Source organism: Macrotis lagotis, chromosome 1 (genome assembly GCF_037893015.1).
Source record: "Macrotis lagotis isolate mMagLag1 chromosome 1, bilby.v1.9.chrom.fasta, whole genome shotgun sequence".
NCBI lineage: Eukaryota > Metazoa > Chordata > Mammalia > Peramelemorphia > Peramelidae > Macrotis > Macrotis lagotis.
This window is the reverse complement of record NC_133658.1, coordinates 141,538,485-141,565,663: the sequence shown is the minus strand read 5'-3', so window position 1 is coordinate 141,565,663 and position 27,179 is coordinate 141,538,485. Positions and strand designations below refer to the sequence as shown.

At 34.4% G+C, this 27,179-nt stretch overlaps 1 protein-coding gene across 2 annotated transcripts in view; it reads right to left on the bottom strand.

Annotated features, from left to right (window-relative positions):
- LOC141504149 (disintegrin and metalloproteinase domain-containing protein 32-like) overlaps positions 1–27,179 on the bottom strand; it is a 104,883-nt gene that overhangs the window by 8,658 nt on the left and 69,046 nt on the right. For both annotated transcript variants that reach the window (XM_074208975.1, XM_074208977.1), the window contains 5 exons: positions 18,391–18,586; positions 13,792–13,900; positions 13,146–13,329; positions 10,893–10,979; positions 1,392–1,500 (listed from right to left, as the gene is read on the bottom strand). In XM_074208975.1, coding sequence (XP_074065076.1) covers positions 1,392–1,500; positions 10,893–10,979; positions 13,146–13,329; positions 13,792–13,900; positions 18,391–18,586 — 685 coding nt within the window. The remainder of the gene's footprint in view (positions 1–1,391; positions 1,501–10,892; positions 10,980–13,145; positions 13,330–13,791; positions 13,901–18,390; positions 18,587–27,179) is intronic.

Here is a 27,179-nt window from a genome sequence, read left to right as displayed (position 1 = left end):
ACTTTACTTGCCTGAAATAAGATCATATTTCCTTCTGAAGTCTGCAAAAATCAGACAGGTCACAAAACATAGATCCAATTTTGATTAGTTACAAAGGTGGATATCCTTATCTTCCCCTTCTATTATTTCCAGATATATAAACTTTAGCACCTGTTTTTCTGTAAAATTCCACTGTTCCCATCTTGTCTATAAATTCACATTTTACATAAGGGTATTAAAACTGATGTTATGGGCTTTCTGATCCTTGTATATGATCAGTGCTAACTACTCTCATGTGTAATAAATTGCAGTCTCTATCTTTATATCATTGATTAGTGATTAACAGCAATAATTAATCACACAAAAAGTACCAAAAATCTTTTGCACAATAAGTTCACTAAAAAGATTATCCATCCTTTGTCCTTTTGTAGTATTCATAAAAAAAGTTTGAACCTTTTCGTCCCCTGCTCAAAAAGCTCCAGTGGCTACCTGCTGCCTCAATAGCAAAATAAAAATTCTACTCTTTGACATTTAAAGTCATTCTAAACTGGCTCTAACTGCCTTTTTCATGCTTATTATAAATCAACTTTCTATTCCTTGTATACAACATCTTCCAACTCTGGACCTCTGCATAGGCTAGTGCCCATGCCTAGAGTATACAATATTTGTACATTTTTTCAAACTATGCAATAAATTCAACATGTTTCAAAGTTTCAAAGTTGTCCTCCTTGTTTCTCCCTTCAATGTTCCTTCTTTTTTCTTCTGTTCATGCTGCAATAACTTTCTTTTCTTTGATCTTTTGTTCTTTTCTTGACATCACTAACCATGGTTCTCCCATTCTCCAGAATCTTACCCCCAACAAAAATAAGGTCTGGACTGTTATATGGGTGGGAGGGTGACTGGTTCCAGCAAATATAAGGTGAATTCTTCCTAATAAAAGCCCAAGATTTCAGGGGATAGAGTCCCAGGTCTGATGGGAGACAGATGAGGAAGATGGTCAAGATACATGTGGAATAGTGTGAAATGCCCCACAGAAGTTACTGATGGACTGGTTCTAGGCAGGATAAAGTAAAAGCTCAACTCTCAGAGTCCAGAGTTCCATAGAAATACCAAGATTCTGGGTTTCCTATATGCATCAGACCTCTTTCTCTTGAATTGCTCTATTGCACTCTGGCATCAATGAATGACCTCCATCATTCTATGCTGCTAATATACTAAAGCTGATCCTATCCCCAACCAGGAAGATTCAGGTATCTTTTCTTAAAGCAATCAACTATGTACTTTTCTTCTCTTTTGTTTAAGTACATGAGAGTCTGAGAACCTTATATTCTATTCCTGTTGTTCACAAAATTCATTTAATTCTATGCTATGCCTCTACTCATTTGTTTATAGGCTGTATTATGGATACTAACCTGATACCGATAGCATAAATTCATTGAGAGCTTTACTTTTCTTAATCCTGCAGTTTGGGGGATGGAAGTCTAATTCACATACACATATGCTCGGATCATCAGTGCATGCCTAAGAAAACAAAAAAAAAAATTAAAATTTTCTTAGTGATATGCATAAATGATTATTTAGATAGCCTTTCTGCATACATATTTTCTTTTATATATTTAATTTAAACAGTGGTTTAATGTATGTATGTATGTATACCACATAGGAAAACTGAAAAAAAGCTAAAAGATTTCTTCAATGTCATTTAATGATTACCAATATTTTTCTAAACAGTCTAAACAGTAGTTACTTAAATCCCACCAATATTCAACAAGTCAACAAGCTCTTATTAAGCATCAGAAATTGTGCTAAAGACAAAAATAGTCTCTGCCCTCAAAAAAAGATCACATTCCAAAGAAGGGGACAATATCCAAATAACTCTTCATATGAATTAAATATAGGGTAAATTGGAAGGAACTACAGAGGGTAAGCATTAACATTAAGGGAGTCCAGGAAAGGCATCTTTCAAAAGGTACGATTTCAGGGACAGCTAGGTGGCACAGTGGATAGAGCACCAATCCTGGAGTCAGAAGTACCTGAGCTCAAATCTGACCTCAGACACTTAATAATTGCCTAGCTGTGTGGACTTGGGCAAGCCATTTAACCCCATTGCCTTGCAAAAAAAAAAAAAAGGTAAGATTTCAGCAGAGACTTGAAAAGATGCAGGGGAAACCAAAAGTCAGGGGTGATAAGGTCACTGAATATATGATAAGGTCACAGAATATGTGAAGGGCAGGGGGTAGTGTAAGGATAACTGGAAAGGTAGAGGAGGGGGACATGTTATGAAAGGTTTTGATTGCCAAACAGAGGATCTTATTTTCCCAGACATTTACATTCATTGGTAATATTTTTTGAAGAGGTAAGCCCTTGAGTTGCTTTTGGCATTTCTGTAGAACGCTTTACAGTTGTTTAACAATCAAACAATTATTCCTGAATTCAAAATTTCCATTTCAATTCCATTTCAAGCAGAAAATTCCACTGCTTACAGGGTACAGTTTTTTTCATGTTGCAAAACAAAAACAATAAATACATATTAAAAATCTTCAATAGTTTTGAAATACATACTGTTTTTCCAAAAATATTTACTTATAATTTTTTTAATCAGTCACTAAATATTAAACTAATTCTAGAATTTTACACATAAAGTGAATGATATAATTCATAATAAAAAAAACCCACTGACTTCTGTTAGTCTATCTTACTGTATGTTAATCCCTAAGGCAAAAAATTTCATAATTTTCATGATCAATAATCAGAGAATTTATCCTAAAAATCACTTCTATTCTAAAAGTGAACTTGTAAATTAAATTGTTCCTCACTTTGGCCATAGGTATAGGTGTTAGAGGAGATCTCAGTTCCTCAATAAACCAATTTACTCTTTTAGAATTTATAAGGCTCACTTACATTCTTATAACTCCTTCTTACAAAGAACTGATACGATTTATGGCTGAAGACTCAAAGGATTGAAGATCTAGTGAATACCCAAAGAACTTGATAGATAATGAAAATTTATAAAGTTGTTTGTATTTTTGTCAAACATTTATAATTATTATTATCATCATCATCATCAATTTTAAAGCAAAATATATGCAAGGAAACCGTTTTTAACCATAAATTAAAATTCTCTAAGTGATTAATCAAATTTATAACTTTACAACCTTCCAATCAAGAAGAGCTAATCTTCTGATGATACAATTGATCATTCTGCAGATTTTATTTTTCACTTTCTTTCACTACTTTCTTAATATCTCACCTCTTTATTTCTCAATCTGACCCCAAATCTACCAAGAGAACTAGTTTCTTCATTGAATGACTCCTTTTCCAATTAGCAAGTTTCCTAATACAATCCCAATTAATTATAAAAAAAATTCTTTTCTCTGATCAAAATGAAACTAAAATGAAAACATCTTTTCCCTAGAAAACTAACCTTAGAGGTCAAAGAAACAGTTGCAAGCTGTTGTTTTTAAGTAAAGATTGATTTTTCACTCTGTATTTGATTCAACTTTAAGATAAGCTCACTGAGTCTCTCTTGAAGGAGTCTCCTGTATCTTAAGAGAACTTCTGCCTCACAGGAACAAACCTAATCTTTGCAACTCCCAACTATCTAATTTGTATACTTACAAATTCACAAATGCATAGTCTATTCCATTTCCTTTTAGATGGCTTCTAATTCACCTAGACAATTGAAGTATGTTAAATCATTCAAGGAAGAAACACAGTGGTAAAGTAAAATATTCTCATAATATTAAATTTTGCTTGTTTTCATATTATTTGCTTCTTGTATAGAGAGAATAAGACGACCTTTTGGACACCTTAAAATGAATGTTCCATAGACACCTTAAGTGCAACATGTCCAAAACTAAATTCATTATCATTCCTCTCAAATCTGCTTTTCATCTTATCTTCCCTATTTAGAGTTGAGGATGCCACCATCCTTCAAGTCATTTAGGGTTGCAACCTAAGTGTCACCCTCAACTTTTCTCTTGCCAAACTTGCCAATTTTACCTTTGAAACCCTTTTAGAATATGGACCTTTGTCTCTACCTTAACCACCTCAAACCTGCACTATTGCAATAGCCTCTTGGTTGGTATGTTCTGCTTCAAGTCTCTCCTACTCATCATGGGATCTCCCTAAATTACAATTTTTACCAAATATCAAAAAACCTTGAAACAAGTATAATTAAGTAAACAAACCAACATATTGGCAATAGGCAATATATGAGAATGTTTCTAAATCTATACTCTCTTTCAGGAGCCAAATACTATGTTCCAACTATCAGTTCTCTGGATTCATGTTCTGTTAAGCAAATTGTCCTCCCAGATCTGCTCACTTTAGTCTATATATTCCATACAAATTATCTTAAGTTTTTTTTTTTTTGCAAGGCAAATGGGGTTAAGTGGCTTGCCCAAGGTCACAAAGCTAGGTAATTATTAAGTGTCAGAGGCCAGATTTGAACTCAGGTACTCCTGACTCCAGGGCCAGTACTCTATCCACTGCACCACCTAGCTGCCTCCTAAGTTTTTTTTAATCCATTCTTTTCATCATTTCTTACAACAAATTATTACATTACAATTAAATACCATAATTTGTTCAGTCCTCCCCCAAGTAACATGAACCTACCTTATTTCTGGTTCTTTGCTCTAATAAAAACAAAAAATGCTGCAATATATTTGTACAAATTGGTCTTTTTTCTCTGTTTCTGTTCTTTCTAGAGTATAGGTTTAGCAAAAGTATTCCTGGGTCATGTGCAATTTAATAATATTTTAAGCACAGTTCCAAATTGATTTCTAAAATGGTTAGACCAATTCACAATCTCACCAAAAATATGTCATTTTCTCAGTGTCCCTATAATTATCATTTTCCATTTTTGTCATTGATAGGCATGAGACAGAAGCTTAAAATTGTTTTAATTTTCATAGCTTTGATCATTAGTTATGTATTTTTTCATATAGCTATTGATCTTCCTTTAAGAAATGCCTAGGTAGAACCAAGATGGTGGCAAGAAATTAGAAAGCTCCCAGAGTTTTTCCTGAAATAACAAATATCTAAACAGATCCTAAAGCAAAAGAACTCACAAAAATAATTTTTCAGTTCAAGACATCTTGGAGGAACTTCAAGAAAGGTCTGTCTCTCATGAGTAAAGGAGAGTGCAGTCCATCATAGGAGGAAGCCAGCAGAAGTCAGCTATAATGTAGCTCAGTTTTTGGGCAGCAGTAGAGCAGGTCAGCATAAGGGCTTCAACCCTAGCTTAGGAGGTGAAGTTTGAGCCTCAGAATGCTTGTGCAACAGGCAGGACTAAGTAGGAAGCAAACTGTAAACATCTGAGACTCTGAAGCAGAAAGCCAGGAGTGGGAACCCCATCTCCCAGCACAAAATATTTATGACTTTTTATCCCCTGTGCCCCAGGAGTAGAGCTCAACTTTCAAAATAAGCAAAACAAAAAGAGAACTCTAACTATAGAAAGCTATTATGGTTATTATGGTGACAGGAAAAATCAAAACACTATCTCAAAAGAGGAAAGCCCTCAAAGGGGATTATGAATTGGTCTCAAATCCAAAAAAATCCTCTTGGAAGAGCTCAAAAAGGTTTTAAAAAACCAAAGAAGTGAGAAAGAAGAAAAATTGAGAAACAAAATGAGAGCCATGTGGAGAATTATGAAAAATTGGAAAAAAGTAAAACAAAAATGGACTGAAGAAAATATCTTTAAAAGGAAAATTGGCCAAATGGAAAAAGAAAACAACTCCTTTAAAAGTAAAATTAGGGGCAGCTCGGTGGAGTAGTGGATAAAGCACCGGCCTTGTAGTCAGGAGTACCTGGGTTCAAATCTGGTCTCAGACAATTCATAATTACTTAGCTGTGTGGCCTTGGGCAAGCCACTCAACCCCCATTTACCTTGCAAAAAAAACCTAAAAAAAAAAGTAAAATTAACCAAGTGGAAAAGGAAACACAAAAACAAACTGAAGAAAATAAAATCCTAAAAACTAGAATTGGACAAGTATGAACCAATGACTATCAAAAATCGAGATTCTATCAAACAAAATCAAAAGATGAGGGGAAATAGGAGAAAATGTAAGTACCTCTTCGAAAAACTGACTGGCCTGGAAGATAGATCCCGAAGATACCATTTATGAATTATTGGTCTACCTGAAAGTCACAAACAAAAAAGAAAAAAAGCCTGGATTGTTGAAATCTTTCAGGAAATTATCAAGAAAAACTGCCTTAATGTCTTAGAAGAAGAAGATAAAATAGTCCTTGAAAGACTCCATTGTTCTCCTTCCAAAATAAAAACACCAAGAAATATTGTAGCCCAATTTCAGAATTATCAGCTAAAGAAAAATACTGCAAATAGCAAAAAAAAAAAAAAAAAAGAGAGAGAGACAATTTAAATACAAGGGAGTCACAGACAGGATTATATTTGATATATCAGTTTCAACCTTAAAGGATCAGAGGACCTGGAATATGATATTTAAGAGGGTAAAGAAGCTTTGATTACAACCAAGAATTAACTACCCTGCAAAATTCTTTCAGGGGGAAAAGATTTTCAACAAATAGAGAACTTTCAAACTTACTTGATAAAAGGAACACAACCAAACAGAAAATTTGACATTCAAATATAAGACTCGTGAGATGCATAAAAAAGTAAAAGGAAAGAAAAAATATTAATCAATAAGACTAAACTGTTTATATCACTACAGGGAAGATAATTCTTATAACTCTTGAGAAATGGATTTCTAGAAAGTAGAAAGGACTCAGACACAGGGTATGAATATTAATTGACTATGACTGGCTTTCTATTAGGACAACTGAAAAGAGCATACTTAGAGCATGTGAATATAAGATAGGTATAAAACAATTAAAACATGAAAAAAACAGATTATACCGGGAGAAGAAGGTAGAGACAGAAGAGGTAAACCACATGAAGAGGCACAAAGTACATATTATTGTACAGGAAAGAAGGAAGGGTGTGAGCAATAAGTAAATCTTACTCTCACAAGAAGTAGGAGGGGAAAGGGGGAAAAAAGGGGGCAGTGGGGCTGACAGAAGGGAGGGGGGAAAGAGTGGAAAAAAATAAAAGAAAAAGGGAAGAAAATGGAAGAAGGAGAGGGTATCAGGAAACTGATAGAAGGGAGGGTAGATGGAAGGAGGCTGTGGTCAGAAGTAAAACAGTGATAAAGAGAGAAGATGAAAGGAGAGAAAAAAGTCCAAATGGGAAAGATAGGATTAGAATAGGTATAAAAGAAATAGTAGTAAATGACTATAGTAATCTACTGTTTGATAAACCCAAAGATTGGAGCTCTGAATAAAAACTCATTCTTTGACAACAATTGCTGGGAAAATTAGAAAATATTATGTCAGAAACTAGCTAACAACCAATATCTCACACCCTATACCAAGATAAGCTTGAAATGGGTACATGATTTTAGACATAAAGGGTAGTTACCATAAGCCAATTAAAAGAACAAGGATTAGTTTATCGGTCAGATCTATGGAGTGGGGAGTAGTTTATAATCAAATGAGAAATACAGAACATTATAAATTACAAAAAAGATAATTTTGATTGCATAAAATGAAAAAGTTTTTACACAAATTTAACCAATACAACCCAGATTAGAAGGAATGCAGAAAACTGGGAAACAATTTTCACAGCTAGTGTTTCTGATAAATGACACATTTCTAAAATATGAAGAAAACTGTGTCAAATTTGTAAGAATATAGAACATTCTCCAATTGATAATAATCAAAAGATATGAACAGTTTTCAGTTGGAGAAATTAAAGTTATCTATAGTCATATAAAAAAATGCTCTAATTCTTTATTTAAAGAAATGCAAATTAAAACTACCACCCTTCAGATTAGCTAAAATGACCAAAAAAAAAAAGAAAAGAAAAATGATCAGTGTTAGAGATTATGTGGGAAAACAGAGACATCAATGTACTGTTGGTAGAGTTGTGAATGAATCCAATCTTTCTGGAAAATAATTTGGAACTATGTCCAAAGATTAAAAAAATTGTATATAACCTTTGATCGAATAAGACCACTACAAGATCTGTATCAAAAAGAGATAATAAACATGGAGAAAAGATGCATATGTATATAAATATTTTAGCAGCTCTTTTTGTAGTGACAAAGAATTGGAAACTGAGAAGATGACGATCAATTGGAGAATGGCTGAACAAGTTATGGTATATGAATGTAATTACTGTTGTACAGGAAATCATGATCAGCAGACTTCAGAAAAGCCTGGAAAGACTTACATGAATTAATGCTGAGTGAAGTGGGCAGAACCAGGAGAATTACACATTAACAGTAACATTGTGAGATGATCAATTATAATGGACTCAAGTTACCCTCAGCAGTTCAGTGATCAAGAACAATCCTAAAAGACATGTGAGGAAAAATGCCATCCACACCCAGAGAAAAAACCATGGAGTCTGAATTAATAGCACAGCACTTTTTAAAACTTCCTTTACCTCCCTTCAAAAGATAGCCCAAATGTCATCTCCTATAAGAGACCTTTCCTGACCCTTCAAGTCTAGTACCACCCCTTCCCCAACTGGTTTGTGTTTAATTTGGTTATGTTTTGTTCTTATATGATCTTGTTGTTTCCTTCAATAGGAGTGTTCCTTCAAGAAGGAGTGTTTCACTTTTGCCTTTTATATTCCCGGTGCCTGATGATTTTTTACTATTTGTTGAAAGAATAGTTAGGCAAATGATTGGCAGTTCTTGAAATCTACTCAATTTGAAGTCAGAACAGTTAGATTTTAACTTTGCAACTTAGTATGTGTGTACCCTTAAACAATACATAATTTCAGCTCAGTTTTTCAATCATATAAAGATATAGCTAATGATTGCTGTATCTGTAATGAGAGAACCTTACCCTTTTTCAACTTGAGTAATATCATTTTATAATAAGCCTCCATTTAAGAGAAAAAGGGCAGTCAAATATTTTGGTTTTATTCAACCTCATTCCTTTTATAAAAACCAGTATCTTGTGGTCAGTGAAAGAAGAGAAGATTGTCTAGTCCCTTTTCCCTCTAGGAAGCACTGTAAACTGCCCTCAAGGGCAGACTCATGGGATGTAAATTCAGAATGCTTATGTATTTTCTATATATAATAGTACCCATAGGAAATGACTTCTTTTTAGAAATCCACTGACTCCATAGAGATGTTCTTTTCTATGGAACAGCAAAAGGCATGGCTTCAAACTGAATGAAAATAAGGCCTGTGCACGATGTGTTCTTGCTCAGTCCAATCAACTAACTGAACTCAGATTTAGATTGCATTAAAATATTCCTTGACCAAAAACAAAAGAAATGCAGTAAAAACAACTTTACTTAGATTTGAGTTTAAAAAGGATAAAATTCATAAAGTTAAAAGTATACTATTTCAGATAAAAATATTACTTCCATTTTTCTCTAGTCACAATGACAGCAACAAATACATAAACTCTTTGAACCCTTTTATAAGGTTTAAAAAATTATTTAATCAAGTTTGATAGATTTGGAGGCAGTAGACAATGTAAGGAATTCAACGGCAGGCCAATGGAATATTGCTAAACCTTGGGCGGTGCCTTTTATACCTTAGTCAGCAAGGAAATTAAAAGAGTGATGAACCTTGGAATCGTCTCCCCTCCCTCTTAAAGTTAATAAAAGTGCTACTCCTTCCTAGAAGTGAATTTTATTTCCATGTCTCTCAATTCCCTTCAAATAAGAAATCTATGGGTCTGTGATCCTATGAACCCTTAGTAAATTGCCCAACTTAGGACCCATTTTTCAGTCTCTTTAGCCCTACACAAATACATATTGCAACAGAGACCTGCAAAAAATTCCATTCTAATGAGCTCAGAAGGAAACACATACTGAGGTGCAAAAGAAAGTAGGTTTAGCTACTGATTATTCAAGAAAGAAGCCTATGGCAAAGCAGATTGACATATCAACTTTATTGAAATCGTATCCTATGTTGGTTCTGTAATGGCTCTCCCAAAGGAAAAAATTAGGATCATGGTGTTTTAAACCCTAACAAAAGGACAGTTTCTTTGGAGGGTCTAGGTACAGGAATAGAGGTAGAACATGGTCATTGAAAACAGGTTATCATTTCCAAGCCTATGGCTAATTCTACAGCTATGTGGAAATAATCTGATGACATGAGAGTTGAAACTATCACTCCATTTTCTGAATTCCTCCTTTCTCCCTAAGCTCCCAACTTTTAACAACAAGCCCTCCTCAACCCAAAAAATAAGCATGACACATTTAAATTTAAACTGCATTGAAGGGGTGGCTAGGTGGCATAGTGGATAAAGCACTGGCCTTGGAGTCAGGAGTACCTGGGTTCAAATCCAGTCTCAGACACTTAATAATTACCTAGCTGTGTGGTCTTGGGCAAGCCATTTAACCCCATTTGCCTTGCAAAAAAAAAAAAACTAAACTGCATTGTTAATATTTTTTCCATCACCATTTAAAGTCTAGAAATGACAGTCTTAATTTGTAGCATTTGCCAATTTCTGAGGTGTAAATTGTGAAGCCTAAAGCCATAAACTTTAAAATATAGGACTAACATAAAATGACAGAAAATATTCTCAGGGATTTACCATTAACTTATAGAGACCATCTGACCAAGCAGATCACCAGAACTAATGCAAGTATATGCAGGCAGATTCTATGCCCCTTAGAAATCACTGAATTGTAGCAGTAAATTTATACAATTTATTGTATATTTATACAGGTACATTTATTGTTATAGATTGCTTGATTATCCTAAAACTTTCACTCTAAACTAACTGCTTAACATTTTGACACAACTGTTAAGTTCTAAAATTATATCTGTAAGTATAGAAAATGATGGTGATTAAAGGAAGTACCTAAAGAATAAATTATAGTATGCCAAATGATATTTCTAAATGAAAATGGTGTTACTTACTCCATGCTCATGACAATTCTTCTTTGAACAAGCTTTTGCTTCTTCTAAGACTTTATTTATATATACACATTCAGCTTTCATACAATACTAAAAAAAAAAAAAAGTTCATTATCAGGTTGACCAAGTCATTTGAATTTTCCATTCAACTTCAGCAAAAACCAATAATTAAAGAATTAGCATAATTTGGGATGAAATAGAAATTTGTTTTTATTTTTAGTTTTTGGTTTTTGCAAGGCAATGAGATTAAGTGACTTGCCCAAGGCCACACAACTAGTAAGTATTCAGTGTTTGAGGCTGGATTTGAACTTAGGTCCTCCTGACTCCAGGACTGGTACTCTACTATGACACCTAGCTGTCCCTGAAATGGAAATTTATGTGGACATGATCAATTAATTATTATAGAGACAGTATTAATACACTTATAAAATACTATTTTGGCAATAATAAAATCCCTATGTCTAGTCAATGAAGTCAGAGATTTTAAGACTTGAAAATCTTCTAATATTGAACATTAAGTTTAGATTGTCTTTGGAATGATGACCTGAAAAGAGAACTAAAATATCATCCAAGGACCTGAATTCTAGTACTTGCACTGTCATTTATTAACTTTGTGACTGTGTACAAGACAATTTATCTCTCTTAATACTCAATTTCTATTCCTACACACATCCCATTTCTATCACCATTGAGCAGATGGTACAGTGGACAAAGCAATAGGCCTGGGTTCAAGAAGAAAGACGGGTTCAAATATGATCTCAGATACTTATTATGTGACTCTGGGCAAGTCACCTAACCTGATTGTTCCAGTTTTCTCAACTGGAAAATGCAGATAATAATAAACCTACTTTGCAGAATTGTTGTGAGAATCAAATGAGATTTATAAAGTGTTTAGAACAATACTAGATACATCGGAGGCCCTACAGAAATGCTTATTCACTTCTTCTGCTCTTTTCCTATCCCTATTTGGTAAAAAATGGGGATAATAATACCTGTCTAATAATAATGCCTCATTAAGACTTGATAAGGATTAAAGGGAAATGCATACAAAGGTACTTTTAAAACTATAAAGCATTATAAAAATATAAAGTATTCTTTATTTGGTATCTTTGAAGCAAGGGTACAAACATAAAATTTCCAAATAGATTTTACCATTTTTTAAATTAACCTTCATCATAATTATTGGGTAAATTTGCTTTCTTACATTCTTTTAGAAAAAAAAAAAATATATATATATATATGGGCTGCTAGGTGGCACAGCGGATAAAGCACCGGCCCTGCAGTCAGGAGTACCTGGGTTCAAATCCAGTCTCAGACACTTAATAATTACCTAGCTGCATGGTCTTGGGCAAGCCACTTAGCCCCATTTGCCTTGCAAAAAGCTAAAAAAAAAAATATGTATATAGAAACTATAGCCCTCAATTATCAAATAAAAGGTTCTTTAAAGAACCATGTTTTCATAATTACCATAATTTTCAATTCAACCACAGTATGCACAAGTTGGATTTGTGAGTTTTTTTAATAAGCTCAGTATCTACATGTAGTATCTGAGAGTTATGATCTGTGATCCCTAAATCCAGAGCAGCTTTGAGTTATCTTGCTTCTCAACAAAGTTATGGTCAAGAGTTTAATTTAATACATACATTTTAGGGTGGCTAGGTGGTGCAGTGGATAGAGCACCAGCCCTGGAGTCAGGAGTACCTGAGTTCAAATCCCGCCTCAGACACTTACTAATTACCTAGCTGTGTGGCCTTGGGCAAGCCACTTAACCCCATTTGCCTTGCAAAAAAAAAACAAACCCTAAAATAAATACATTTTAAATCCTTCCATATACTAACATCAAAGGCAGAATTACATTTCATTTTAACAATATCTGGCCTGCTATGATTTAAACTGTATTTTATATTTACATGTGTAAATTCTTATAAATAAGGATAATAGCAGGATTGTTGTGAAGAAGTGACTTTCAAACTGCAAACGTACCTGGTATATCATTCTAGGGACCCTTGACGTATAATGCAATTCTAAGTTTTAAACTGTGGCTCAGAAAAAGCTGCTCTTCAACAGAATTGGGTAAAAGGCTACAGAGGAAACAAAACCTCTATGGCCAAAAGACTGCTGGCAGAATTTCTATGTATTCATTGAGGAATTATTCTATTTGTAATTTCCTCATATTTTATACTGGGAAAAAAATAAATGTTATGTTTTAACAGGAAACATGTCCAATATTTTCCTAAGGAAATGCTAATCATTTACCTTCCTCACATCACATGGACTTCCATCTGCTAGCAACATTGGATCTGGAGTATTGCCTTTAAATTTGTGATCTAAACTTATACATACAGTGTTTAGCACAAAAGAATATATCACAGCAACATTTTCTCGAACATATGGTTTTCGAAGTGGGTATGTACAAATTAACTTTCCACACAGAAGATTCCTACAAATATGACAAAAGAAATTGTTAAACACAGTGAGAAAGACAGGCAACAGAGGCAATAAGGTATTAAATGAAGTGTAAAGTTGTAAAAACAGTCAATCCTCACTGAATTAGAAGGTGGCTTTGTTACCCTTTAATAATATTTAAAGAAGTCTTCAATAAAGCTTGATAGGAAATAGACAACTCTAAGGAGTGTGACCTCTGGGAAAAGGAAGAAGGAAGGACATAAGGAAGAACCTGTGGGTTCACCTTTCTAAATCTATAGTTCACAAGCTTCCACCAGTGTACTTATCTTTAATGGTCAGACAGTAGACACAATTAGCTTGAAACAGACCTTTACTGAGTTGACATCATAAGAATAGTACCTATAAAATATATTCTCCAAAATCTTAGGCTACATTATTCCCACTGAAGAAATTATTGATTCTTCTAGCTATCAAAGTAAATATTTTCAAAACATACCTCCAACTACAGAATTTAAATGCATTTTCTCCTCTCCGGCCACAATTCCCAAACCTATCTTGCTGACTATTGATTTCTTCATAGCAGGAAAAGGGAGCATTTCTGGAATCTGAGAATTAAGAAATAAAGTTGGATAACCAAAGCATTTCTTTCTCACATTTACTATATTTACCATTTATTTATACATATGTATGATATAAACTCCATGACTGGCATAGCTAAGGAGTTTTATGGAAATTTAAATAGGAAGAGACAGTGAATGGAATAATTATTATAAAACTCCCATTGCATAAATATTATACTTCTCCATCTCTGCTGGATTGTAGGTACTTGACTGCATTGATGATTCTACTACATCTCAAAGTCCATTGTTTGGTGATAATTCAGTTTTGGTCCTAAAATAATAAGGCACCTAGATTGAGTTGCATGAAATTGAGAATATCTTCTTAAAGCTTCAAATAGTAACTCTGAATGTTTTAAGGCACTAGAAAATGCAGTAGATGGACCATGTTGGGAAAATTTGTCAGTCAAGCAGAAGCAGTTGCTGATTTGGCTTAAAATATATAAATATAAACACTTACATAAATATTATATATAGATATATAGATAGATAGATATAGATATATATGTGTGTATGCATGTATATGTGCATGTGTGCATATGTGTACACATATACATAATTTCTATATATAATTAATCATTATATTATATAGGAATTGTTTTTGATTTGAAAGTTATAAATTTTGGCATTTGTTCTCTCCTAGTTTCTTATGGATTTCATTTCTCTCTGAACCATTCTGGAATGGTTCTATTGTTGTTCTATCTTCTCTGCTTTTGACTATAGTCTACTACTAATCATACCAACATATATGTGCAATAGGATACTCTCTGTAACTCTTCTCAGTGAATTAGCAATTACATTTGTCTCCCTCTTTTTTTTGTTTTTTCCAAGGCAATGGAAGTGACTTGCCCAAGGTCACATACCTAAAGTCTACCTCTTTTCTACCCCCATGAGGAAAAAAAAATGAAAACAAATATTGTACAATAAAGTAAAACAAATTCCTATATTCACCATGTCAAAAAACTTTCATTCTATATATTAAACCATCACTACTCTGTTAGTTCATCATAAAATCTCTGGAATCATGATTGATAATTGCATTAATCAGAGATCTTAAATCTTTCAAATTTGTTTTATTTATACTTCCCTAAGCTCTTCCCAGCTTCCCTCAGAGACAACATTAAATCAAGCCTCGAACAAAACAGAAAAAGACAGAGTGGAGCATTTTCCAGCTTAAGCTATCTTGGAAAGACTTCAGGAAAGATCTGTTTCACGCAGGTCTAGGGGGAACATGGCCCAACACAGGTGTGGTTCAGAGGAAGACAGTGGGAGCCTCTCAGCCACAGGACAGATCAGCAACTTAGGCCTCTGGGTTCCATCTCAGCAAGTCAGCAGCACAGCAGGCCAACTGTGAAGCTTCCAGCTCCACTGCAGAAGGCAAATTGTGAGCCCCTGCACAGCCAGCACAATGAGGCTGGGCAACCCCTGTGCAATGGAGAAGCCACTAGTACCTGAGATCGTGGTACAGGAAGTCTGTGAGCCAGTCCCCAACCTCCTGCACAAAAAATTTGTGACAGTGCCCCTGAGCTCAAGAGTAGAGTGCAACTTTAAAAACCACAAACTAGGCTAAAAATGAGTAAGAAGCAGAAAAATCCCTGACAATAGAATGCCTCTATAGCTATAAGGAAAAATCAGAACACCATCTCAGAACATCACAGTGAAAGGGCCTGCATGTGAAGCCCTAGTGGGGAATGTGAATTGATCTGAAACCCAAGAAGTCCTCAAAAAGGGATTTGAAAAATCAAGTAGGGAAATTAGTAAAAGAAATAAGAGGTATGTGAGAGTCAACAGGTTGGAAAAGAAGCACAAAAATTGATGGAAGAAAACAAGTCCTTCAAAAATACAATTGGCTAAATAGAAAAAAAAAGCAATTTTTTTTTAAAAAAGGATTGAGTGGCTAGGTGGCGTAGCACTGGCCTTGGAGTCAGGAGTACCTGGGTTCAAATCCAGTCTCAGACACTTAATAATTACCTAGCTGTGTGGCTTTGGGCAAGCCCCTTAACCCCATTTGCCTTGCAAAAACCTAAAAAAAAAAAGGATTGATCAAAGTGGTGGTGGGGAAAGGGTGGAATCCACTGCAGAAAACAACTCCTTTAAAAAGAAACAGTCAAATGGAAAAGGAAATACAAAAACTAACTGAAGAAAATAATTCCTTAAAAATTAGAATTTGGCAAGTAGAATTCAATGACTTTAGGAACATCAAGAATCAGTCAAACAAAAGTTTTAAAAAATGAAAAAAATAGAAGAAATTGTCTCAATGAAAAAGCAACTGACTTGGAAAATAAATCCAGGAGAAACAGTTGAAGAATTATTAGACTACTTGAAAGTGATTATCAAAAAGAGAACTTAAACAACATCTTTAAAGAAATTGTCAAGTAAAACTACCATGATGTCCTAGAACCAGAAGGCAAGATAGTCATTGAAAGAATACACTCATCACCTCCTGAAAGTAATTCCAAAATGAAAATTGCAAGGAATACTGTAGCCAAATTCTAGAGTTATCAGGCCAAGGAGAAAATGCTACAGACATGCAGAAAGAAACAATTCTAATACCAAGTCAGTCTTATGATGGACTTGAAGGCTTCAACATTAAAGGTTTGAAGTGTCTATAATATGACATTCCAAAGGGCAAAGGAGATTGTATTTCAACCAAGAATCAACTAAGCAGCAAAAATGGACATTTTTTGAGGGCAAAAGATAAGACATTCAATGAAATAGGTGGATTTCAAACTTTCCTAATGAAAAAAACAACTGAACAGAAAATTCAATCTTCAAATACAAGACTTAAGAAATGCATAAAAAGCGAACAGAAAAAGAAAAAAATAGTTATTCAATTAGACTAAACTGTTTTCAACCCTACATGTGAAGATGATACTTGTTACTCTTGAGAATTGTACTATTCTATTAGAAGGAATATACATAGATAGAGGGTATGGGTATAAGTTGATTTTGATGTGATGCTATAAAAAAATTAAGACATAAAAAAAGAATTATACTGCAAAAGAGGAAATATGAGGCAAAATAGGGTAAATTACATCACATGAAGTGACATAAAGCACCAATTTACAGTAGAGAGAAAGAAGGGAGTGGGTAAGAATTGTTTGAATCTTACTCTCATCAGATTTGGCTCAAAGAAGAAATAACATGCATTCCATGGGATTTAAATTTTATCTAACCGTACAGGGAATTAGGAAGGGAAAGGGGAAAGAAAAGGGAGGGGGATTAATAGAAGGGAGGGCTTTGAAGAAGGTAGTGCTCAAATGCTAATATAATATGAGAAAATACTGACAATAATATTTTTGAATACCTGTCTAATGCCAGTTTTTCTATCTCCCCGATATACCAACTTCCAAAATAATATTTTGTCTAAAACCTATTTTTATCTATGATAATAAATATCTCTAAAATATCTTGCCCTGAACCCTGATACACAATTCATCCAGTTCCAGGGAGGCCATCTAAAAATTATAACATAAGAATCTCACTCAGAGAAGAACATTTTAGAACATACCTTCTTCTCCAGCAGAAGCACTTCTTCCACTGCAGCAAACCCTCCTCTCCAGCAAAAGCATTCCTTCTCATTGAAGCAATCTGTCCTCTCCACCAGGACCAAACCATTCCTTCCAGTAAGAACAATGCTTCTTGGGCTTTCTATCCAAAGTATCCACTTTCTGCCCAATACAGCATTGCCCTTACATGAGTTATATTTGAGTTGAATGTCAGATCCCCTCTTCCTTTCTTCCCTTGCCCTTCTTCCCCATTGCTTAAAGTAAAGCTTTGAATTGAATTGACTATTGTTTTACATGTAATTCTGAGTGTCTGTTTCTGACTGACTCACAGGTTTTTTCCTTTGACATAAACTGGGTACCCAGAGAAGGACTTTAATGACTAGGGAGTATGACACTCTGAACTCAACTGTAGAAAGCAAGAGTCAATAGGGGAACCCTATGCCCTCCCAGGAGGAACTCCCTTTTGCTGGAAGACATCAAAACACAAGGTCCCTCATGAGACCTGAGATAACCAGGATTTCTTAAGATTCTATTAACTAAGGAAAACTCAGTTCCATAACAAGTCATTTAAGTCTAGAATAGTACTATGATCCTAGTGAAATCTAGATCTACATCTCTGGTATACATTTCATTGTTCACATAATTCTCTAAAGAATATATCCCTTCAAGCAGCATTTCATTACACCTTATGTAATATAGAATCAAGAAACTGGATGACCATATCTACCACTTAGCCCTAAATCTGCTAATTCTATCATCTCTATAATTTGTAGAAGGATATTTACTGAAGCTGTAATTTGGGGCATTTTATAGGTTAGTGATAAAAACATAAAATGAAGGTTAGAAAATATTTTCACTCTGGAAGATATGATTAAATTTTTTTTTAATTTACTACAATTTTTAAATCAAGTTCTTCTTTTAACCTACTAATGATGATGGCATTAATCTAAGTATACATAAATATCCTACCTTTTCCATATAGACGCTGACATTGTCTATCAGGGTTCTGGCATTTTCCACCATAACATATACTACCAAAGTTGGCACAGATACTTCCATCCTTTGCCTTTAAATCCCTTGGGCATACTGCAGAGCTGCCATTACATTGCTCAGGAAAGTCACAAAGTATATCATATGCAGGCCTACATAAACTCGCTGTATTATACTGGTAGATAGTATAAAAAAATAGGAAAAAAATTAAAATTTATAAACATTCCCAAAATGAATGTTTGAAATCACACCTTGAAAAGAAGTTGAATAGTTTCATAATTAAGTTTTGAAATGAGAGGATTAGGGATAGGAGGCCAAAAAAGGCAAGAATTACCTCACTTCCTAAATATAAATATTGTCTAACAGTTTAGTTTTAGCACACTTTTCTTTTTTATAGATACCTTTTTGCACTAATCTTATCCACCTCCCAAGGTTTTGTTGAAGAAGAAATATCTGTCTAGTTCTTTATGTTAAGAAAATATCATTTGTATCTGTCTAATATTTTCTGAGGGCTTCCTCTGACCCGGATTGTTCAGCAAAAGTCACTCTCAGATGTAAATTCCCGCCAATTGTTCAATGTAACTTCATTGTTAAATGTAAATTCACCAAAATAAGAGCAACTTCAGTCTATGGCTTTGCCTCCTCCTCCAGTTTCCAGCCTCTCAAATCTTCCAAAGTGGGTATCTGACCCCAGTCAGATGGAGGGTGAGAGGGTCACCCTTTAACTCCTTTATCCCCCCCACCCCCCACCCCTGACTCTTGTCTGCACAGGAAGTGAGCAAGATTATAAAAGTTTGGCCCACATTCCCTTCCATGCTGACTCACTCACTGGGGTTTAAGTCCAGTCATTTCTTATGGTTGTTTTTCTTTCCTCTTTCCCTCAGGCATTCTTGCCTCAATCTTAGTTATTCAGTCTGTCCTTAAGGAATTCCCTCTCCAGAAGAAGTTTAAACTGGGTACTTTGTAGGACTGAATGAAAAAATCTAAGCTTTTACACCTCTAGGGACAGTTGTGAGTTCTTCACTTAAGAATGAGCCCTTATCTTTGAGCTCTTTTAGGAGCAACACTATGATTTAAAGGCACCATAGATAAGGAATCAACGCTAATACTTAAAATAGACAAAATATCATAACATTTAAATAATTAAAGAAATTATTCAAATTGTGGGGAGAAATAGATTTTAAAGCTACAATAGTAGAGCACCTCAATGTACCACTTTCAAATCTAGAAAACTCCATTTGAAGATAATCAAGAAAGAATTAAAGAACTTATATAAAACTCTGGATCACTTAGATGTGACAGAGCTCTGAAAATTACTCAATAGAGAAAGAAAGGAATTTACATACTTGCAAGATTTTCTTTGTACCTTTAATAAATTGACCATATTATGATATAAAAATCCTCACCAAAAATAAATGAAATCAGAAATATTTAAGACATCATTTACTGATGAAAATGTTATTAAATATCCTTTTAGATAGCAAGACTTAGAAGAGAGAATCAACAATTAAATGAATATGAAATAATCTTAAGTAACTAGTAGGTCAAGAAAAAAATCAACATAGAAGCAATAAAAAATTTCATTGAAGAAAATGACAACCGTGAGACAATATACCAAAATTTAAGAGATGCAACTAACAAAGTCCTTTGGGGAGAAAGTTATAATTCTATATGCTTTCATCTAGAGATAAAATCATTTCAACAAAACAGAAAAAAATATCAGATCAATGAAATGAGAATGAAACTAATAAACCTAGAATAACTGATCAAAAACTTTCAACTAAATCACAAAGGAGAAGTTCTGAAACTAAAAAGAGAGATTAGTGAAACTGGAAGTTTAAAAACATCACACTTAACTGATCAATGAAATTAGGACTAGTTTTAAAAATCTAACAAATATAAAAACAGCTAATTTAACTTTTTTTAAATAAGGGAAATTAATTTGGTTATTTCAAAAAAGGAAAAGGAGAATTTATGAAAATTGAAGAAATAAAATAAGACTATTGGATCACTAACATAATTTAAATATCCAGATTTTTAAAGTTACAGATTATTTAAATAATCCAATATGAGAAAAAGAAATTAAGCAAGCTATAAACTCCCAAGAACAAAACTGCAGGGTTATGCTATCAAACATTCAAAGAACAGTTAACTATATTAGCAAAAGTAAAAATAAATAAAGGAATGAAATTATCTTTTCAATCTCTTTTATGATATAAAAACTATCTTGAAACCTAAATAATGAATAGACAAAGCAGGTGTGCTCAATCTGCAGATCCATGGGTCAGATGCAGCCCTCAAAACCCATTCTTTATTACATTATTACATTTTATTATTATAATATTCATTAGTAACATGAGTTACATTGTAGTCATAAATAAAAATTAAAGTCTATAAATTCCATATGCAGCCCTTGATAAGTTTTTGTTGGGTAATGTGGGCCAGAAAAGTTAAAAGGTTTAACTAACACTCATGTTATAGACCATTCTCTCTAATGAAAATTAATGCAAAAATTTTAAATACAGTTTTATTACTAAATAGACTCAAAGAACATGGTAAAAAGTTCAGATTCAGACCAGGAATAAAAGGTTAGTTTAATATAAGGGAAATAATAAAATAATAACCATATTAATAAAATAAAAAAACAAAATGTCTAAAAGATATGACAATATCTAAAACTCATTTCCTCTTTAAAACAGAAGAAAATATAGGAATAAATGAATTTTTCACTATATATGTATATATCATACAAATACATATCATGTTGCATATATCTAAAATCAAGAGTTGTTTTTATATAAAATGGAAATAAACCTTACTGTCCTTTTCAGTAAAATGAGGGGTAAACTATTATCACCATTATAATTTGATATAATGATAGAAATGCCAGACATAGCAATAAAACAAAAGGGAAATCAAGGGAATAAAACTAGACAAAAAAGGGGCGGGAATCACTTTTTGAAGATGATGTATAGTCTATCTAGAGAAAACTAAAGTCAACTAAAAAATTAAATGAAACAATAAATTCATCAAAGCTAAAGATATAAAATAAGTCTGCATCAATATTTTGTGTAGTTTTAAAAAAACACAGAGGAGACAGAAATTTCATTCAAAATAACTACAGACAATTTTCTCTCATCCACAAAAGACCTCTCCAAATCAGAAACTACGCACCAAATGACAGAAATGTCAGCTGTCTCTATGGTCTAAGACATCAGAAACCAAAAAGGAAAATTCCACTTTGTAACAGCTCCCCCACCACTCTACTGGTAGCAAGGCTCTACTAGCTAATTCAATCCGCAGGTTTGCAACATAATGCAAACCCTTTATCCTACATATCCCTCTTCCCAGTTCCATGGAGGTCCAAGTTCCAAAATGCAGAAATTTGTCAGTTTCAATAACCAGCACCATGACAGCATTATGTGCTTTAAGAGATCTCCAAAGCAAGGTGGCAGAACAGAAGGAAAGAATGAGGATATGTGTCCGGGCCTGAAATAAAGTTCAAATTCAATCCCACTTCCCCAGAACCACCCCTAACCCCATGTCATGCTCCCCTTCCTCCCAGAGTCTTAAGAGATTCAAACTTCAAATGACAGAAATCATCCCAAGCTGCAACAGCACCAGTTCAAAGTAGAGGGATTAGGTTAGGACATTATGTGTGTTAGAGGGGCTATGTGCTCCAACCCTGAAGTTGGATGCTCCCTAAAAAGTGACTTAGGACTGAAACTTAGGTTGGTGGACTATGATTGTCTAACTTGGGAAGAGTCTTTTATTACTGAGTATCTTAAATATCTAACCTCCTTAGAGCAATCACCATCAGAGGGAAGAGAGTCAAAAAAAATAAACAGTGGAGGAAAAGTAAAGGGAAAAGTCTGAGCATAAGCAAATAAATCAATAGGGAAAAACAATGATAGAAGTAAACAAATTTAGGTATCTATGAATAACAAATGCATTATAAGGTAGTTCCAATATAATTAAATGAATGTAAAATTAGGTTTCTTGTCAACACACTGTTCATGTTTTGAATCCTCATATAAACTAATCTCTTTTATAAACACATGGTAAGATTAACTGCTTTTCTGGCCCAAAGAGACCTAGGGAAATTGTTGATAGAATGTGGCTATTTTTCTTTTAAAATACCACAGATGTATACCAAAAAAGTTCTTCAAACACTTCTGTTATGTTGTACAAGGTTAAAATAGGATTTTACACACAAACCAATCACCCTCATAATTGCAAATGTAGACAATTACACTTTTAAATTAAAATTCTTTACTACGGAGCTAAGCCCTGAAATCTTAAAATGATGAAATCTTAAATTAGATGATAATCTTCTATTTCTTAACAATCTTAAATTACTCCTTTCTAAATAACTAAATCCCAAACTCCAACAAATAAAAGGAGTAATTCTCATTTTAGAATTTCTGTTTCATTTAGACTAAGACTAGAAATGAATTCAGTTACTTATGGATTTATCCCAAATGTTGTCAAATAGAATTCTAGATGAATAATTAGCATTATAACTATATCATGCATATATATATTTTAAACAGCTAACATCAGAATAGAATTTTTCAATTTCCATCCTTTATTAAACTGAAAACAAAAGCTTGATTGCTTCCTAAGAGTTCTCCAAACCAACATTTCCATGATTCTAAGATTCAGTCTATCTCAAACATCCTAAACTACTTCTAATCTGGGGTATACACTCCCAGAAAGATTCCATAACTTATCTTTTGATTTATAGTTCTAATACATATCCATATATATGTAATATATAACATATTATATAATATATAATATACATATATATATATGTATAGTTACCTTAAAATCAAATTACAAAACCCTTCTGAATCTATTCATATTTTGGTCAAATTCTGATAAACTATTCCCAGAATATTTTCACATTACTTCGTGTCTTATAAAACAAGGAATAAGATATTTCTTTTTTTTGTTTGTTTGTTTTTTGGAAGGCAGTGGGGTTAAGTAACTTGCTCAAAGTCACAGAGCTAGGTAATTATTGTCTGAGATGGGATTTCAATATTTGAACTCAGATCTTCCTGAGTTCAGGGCCAATGCTCTATCCACTATGTCAACTAGCTGCCCCAGAATAAGATATTTCTTTAAAAATTAAACTGCAGAAATAAGAACCATAGTTTTCATCAAATTTTTCCAGTTTTTCATAGTGAGTTCCCATAGGGAATTATGGGCCTAGAATATACTGTAATTGGAAACAAATTTTGTAATCTTTTTGCACCATTAAAATCCTGTAATCAGGGGTGGTGTAGTGGATGAAGCACTGGCCTTGGAGTCAGGAGTAACTGGGTTCAAATCCCGTCTCAGACACTTAATAATTACCTAGCTGTGTGGTCTTGGGCAAGCCATTTAACCCCATTTGCCTTGCAAAAACCTTTTTAAAAAAATCCTGTAACCTAATATATTGGGAACTGATCCTTGAAACCTTCTCTACACTGTTAAAACATTTCCTCTTGACTTTTACTTTGACCTTGACCATGCTTTCACCAGCGGGTCAAGCAAAATGCTAGATTAAGCAGGTAGTGGTGACAGTCACCTTAAGCAACCTCCTATAACAACCCTGACCACCCTGACTAGAAACAATCTCGCCAATACAAGACCTCTAACCACTCCCAAAAGGCAAACTCTCCAATTCAGGACCTAGACCACTCCCAAAACACAGCCTGGATCCTGATGGGGATATTTAGGGATACTTTTAAAGGTGCTGAGCTCTCTTCTGATCTCCTATGAGCAAGTTAATCAGCAGTTGGACTGCCTGGTTAAACTGCAATACCTAAAACCCACGTGGGGTCTTTAAAGACCACTCTTTCTTTCTTTGTGTTGAAATGACTTCTTAATAAATCTCTTTTTTCTTTTTATACCTGTATCCCTGGTTGATTTGTGAGTTATCACAGGAACAAAACTTTCCATCAATATCTTTCAAAATTCACAGTACATTTTATGTTAAACAATCCTTAATTTGTAACTTGGATAACTATTTCTGTTATTTTAAGTCCCATTTTCCTAAAACAAACTTTACTTTATAAAAGTCTGTTATAGAGAGGAGGAGGAGGAGGAGGAGAAGGAGGAGGAGGAGGAGGAACTTCAAGTGAATGAAAGAAGAGAAATCCATTTAGTGTGATTGCCAGAGTCAAAATGAATGGACATTTTGACCCAAGCTAGGAATAGGAAAAACAGGATCGATCTCTCTCTCTCTCTCTCTCTCTCTCTCTCTCTCTCTCTCTCTCCTCTCTCTGTCTCTCTGCCTCTGTCTCTCTCTCTCTCTCTCCTCAAAACAGTAATTTCTGAATTAATATAATCCATGGCACTAAATTGCAGATTTTAGGACAGAAACCTAAATCTGTCCATTTTACAACTGAAAAAAAGCCTTAGAAGAGAAATGACAGGTGGCTAGAAGTCACTTCCCTGGCAGGGGAGGGAAAATAAAAGCAAAAACAGATTTGATCAAATCAGGACAGAGAAAATAGGCAACTACCATAACTAATTAAGGCACAAAGAAAACACAAAAACAAACTGCATAGAAACAGATTTTTGAAGAGAGGGTAAAAGAACTTTTTTTAAAAAACTCATCATTCACCATCCACCAATATCTCCAAGGGAAAAAAAAAGGCAGGGTTCCCATGAGCCTTCCTGGGATACCCCACTTGCTGGTCTTATGTGAAGGGAGAGGAGGCAAATGGTCTGAGTCTAAGTGAAGAAATCCCATCTTTAAGAGCGGCTAGGTGGTGCAGTGGATAGAGCACTGGCCCTGGAGTCAAGAGTACCTGATTTCAAATCCAACTTCAGACATTTAATAATTACCTAGTTTTGTGGCCTTGGGCAAGCCACTGAACTCCATTTGCCTTGCAAAAATCCTAAAAAAAAAAAATTCATCTTTAAGCTCTTTTTCTAAACTCTAGTAATAGTTGATAGCAAAAATACCAGTATTAAGGAGAGCAACAATTGTACACAGGTACCTGAATACATATACATACAAAGGATTACCTAAAAAAAATTTTCACATTTTGGGGTGCCAAAGGCACAACTCCCAAAACCATACAACAGGGGAGGCATTTGAATCAAGTCTCCCCAGTGTCCCAGAAAGAAACAGAAGGTTGATGCTTTTAGTTCAGAAAAGGAGGAGGAAACTACAGAAGTAACTGCAGAGCAGAGTTTGCAAACTAGTCTCCAAGCTCAAAGTGTTGGGGTTCACACCACCATAATATTGGGGTGCCACTGGTTTGAGAAGAAATTCATGAGGCACGAGCTCTCTCCTAGGCAAGTTGGCATTTAATAGGCAGTGTGCTGGCACAGTGGACTGAGAGTTGGGAGATACTCTAGCAAAGAGGCATGTGACATACCCTCCTTTGTATAAGAAAAGAGAAGGAAGGAAGGAAGAGAGAAGAAATGATCTCAGATAAAATGAAGTTCTGGAGGTCAGAAGTTCTTGCCACCAGAAGGGTAGACATTCTAATAGAGTTATAACACATGTTTGTAAAAGTGATTTTGTAGGGGCAGCTAGAGTGGATAGAGTTCAAATCCAGTCTCAGGCACTTAATAATTACCTAGCTGTATGGCCTTGGGCAAACCATTTAACCCCATTTGCCTTGCAAAAACCTAAAAAAAAAATGATTTTTGCATATCAAAGAATATTCTAGGTGCTGGAAGCTCTTGACTGATCTTTGCATAAAGGTTAAAAGATAACCTAATTAGTGTACTAATAACAAAGACACAGGAGATTAAAGACTTTGGGCAAGAGGTTAGAGATAGGGGTTATAGGACCAGTCATAATTAGAATTACCAGTTTTAGCAAGGACCCAGGAAGGACACTCAGAGGAGATCTGAATGTTAGAGAAGGGGCTCCTTAATTGGGATTCCATCAAAAGAACCTAGGAATGCCTAGATAAGTTGATAAAGAGACTGAGAAAAAGGGTTTGAAAAAAAAAACCCTTAGGCTATTGAGGGCATGGTCCCCTCATTTTTTTTTCTTTCTGAACTTTCTGCCCTTATTTAAGTAGTGGTAGAGACCTTTAACTGGAGACTGTGCAATACCACCAAAGTCCTGAAAAATAAGCCTTCAAACACACACACACACACACACACACACACACACACACACACACACACACAAAAGCACAAAAGCACAAAAGCACAAAACCTATAGAGCAAAGGTGGTTCCTTTGAGCTTACTTAAGGCTCCCTTGAGAATAAAACATGTCACCAAAACCCAAACACTGCCTTTCAGGAATTTCCTGACTGGAAGGAAAAGGGAAAAGGGAATGACCCCCCCAGGAACAGTGTCCAGTCCACTTTAGCCTGTCCCACAAGTATGAGAGATTCTCTGAAATTCACACCATCTGCTAAACCCTGGAGTCAAGAGAGGAGCAACTCAAAAAAACCAAAGGTGATATATATATATATATATATATATATATATATATATATATATATATATATACATATATATATACATATATATGTTTAGTTCATGTGGAGAGGAGTAGGCTATAAAAAGGGGGTGTTTCTCACCTTCCAAAGACTGAGATCATTGATCAAGCCCACCCAGGGATGCCAAAAATGCTGCCAGAACATCTGAGGTGGAGGGATCTGAGAGAGAGCTGAAGGGGGTGATGAAATCACCAGATTGCCTCAGGAGGATAAAAAAAAATGCATAGACTTTAATTCACCAGTTGTACAGGTTACTACAAAAGGTTCAAAGTTTACTTCAAAAAATTCACATTGGGTTCATA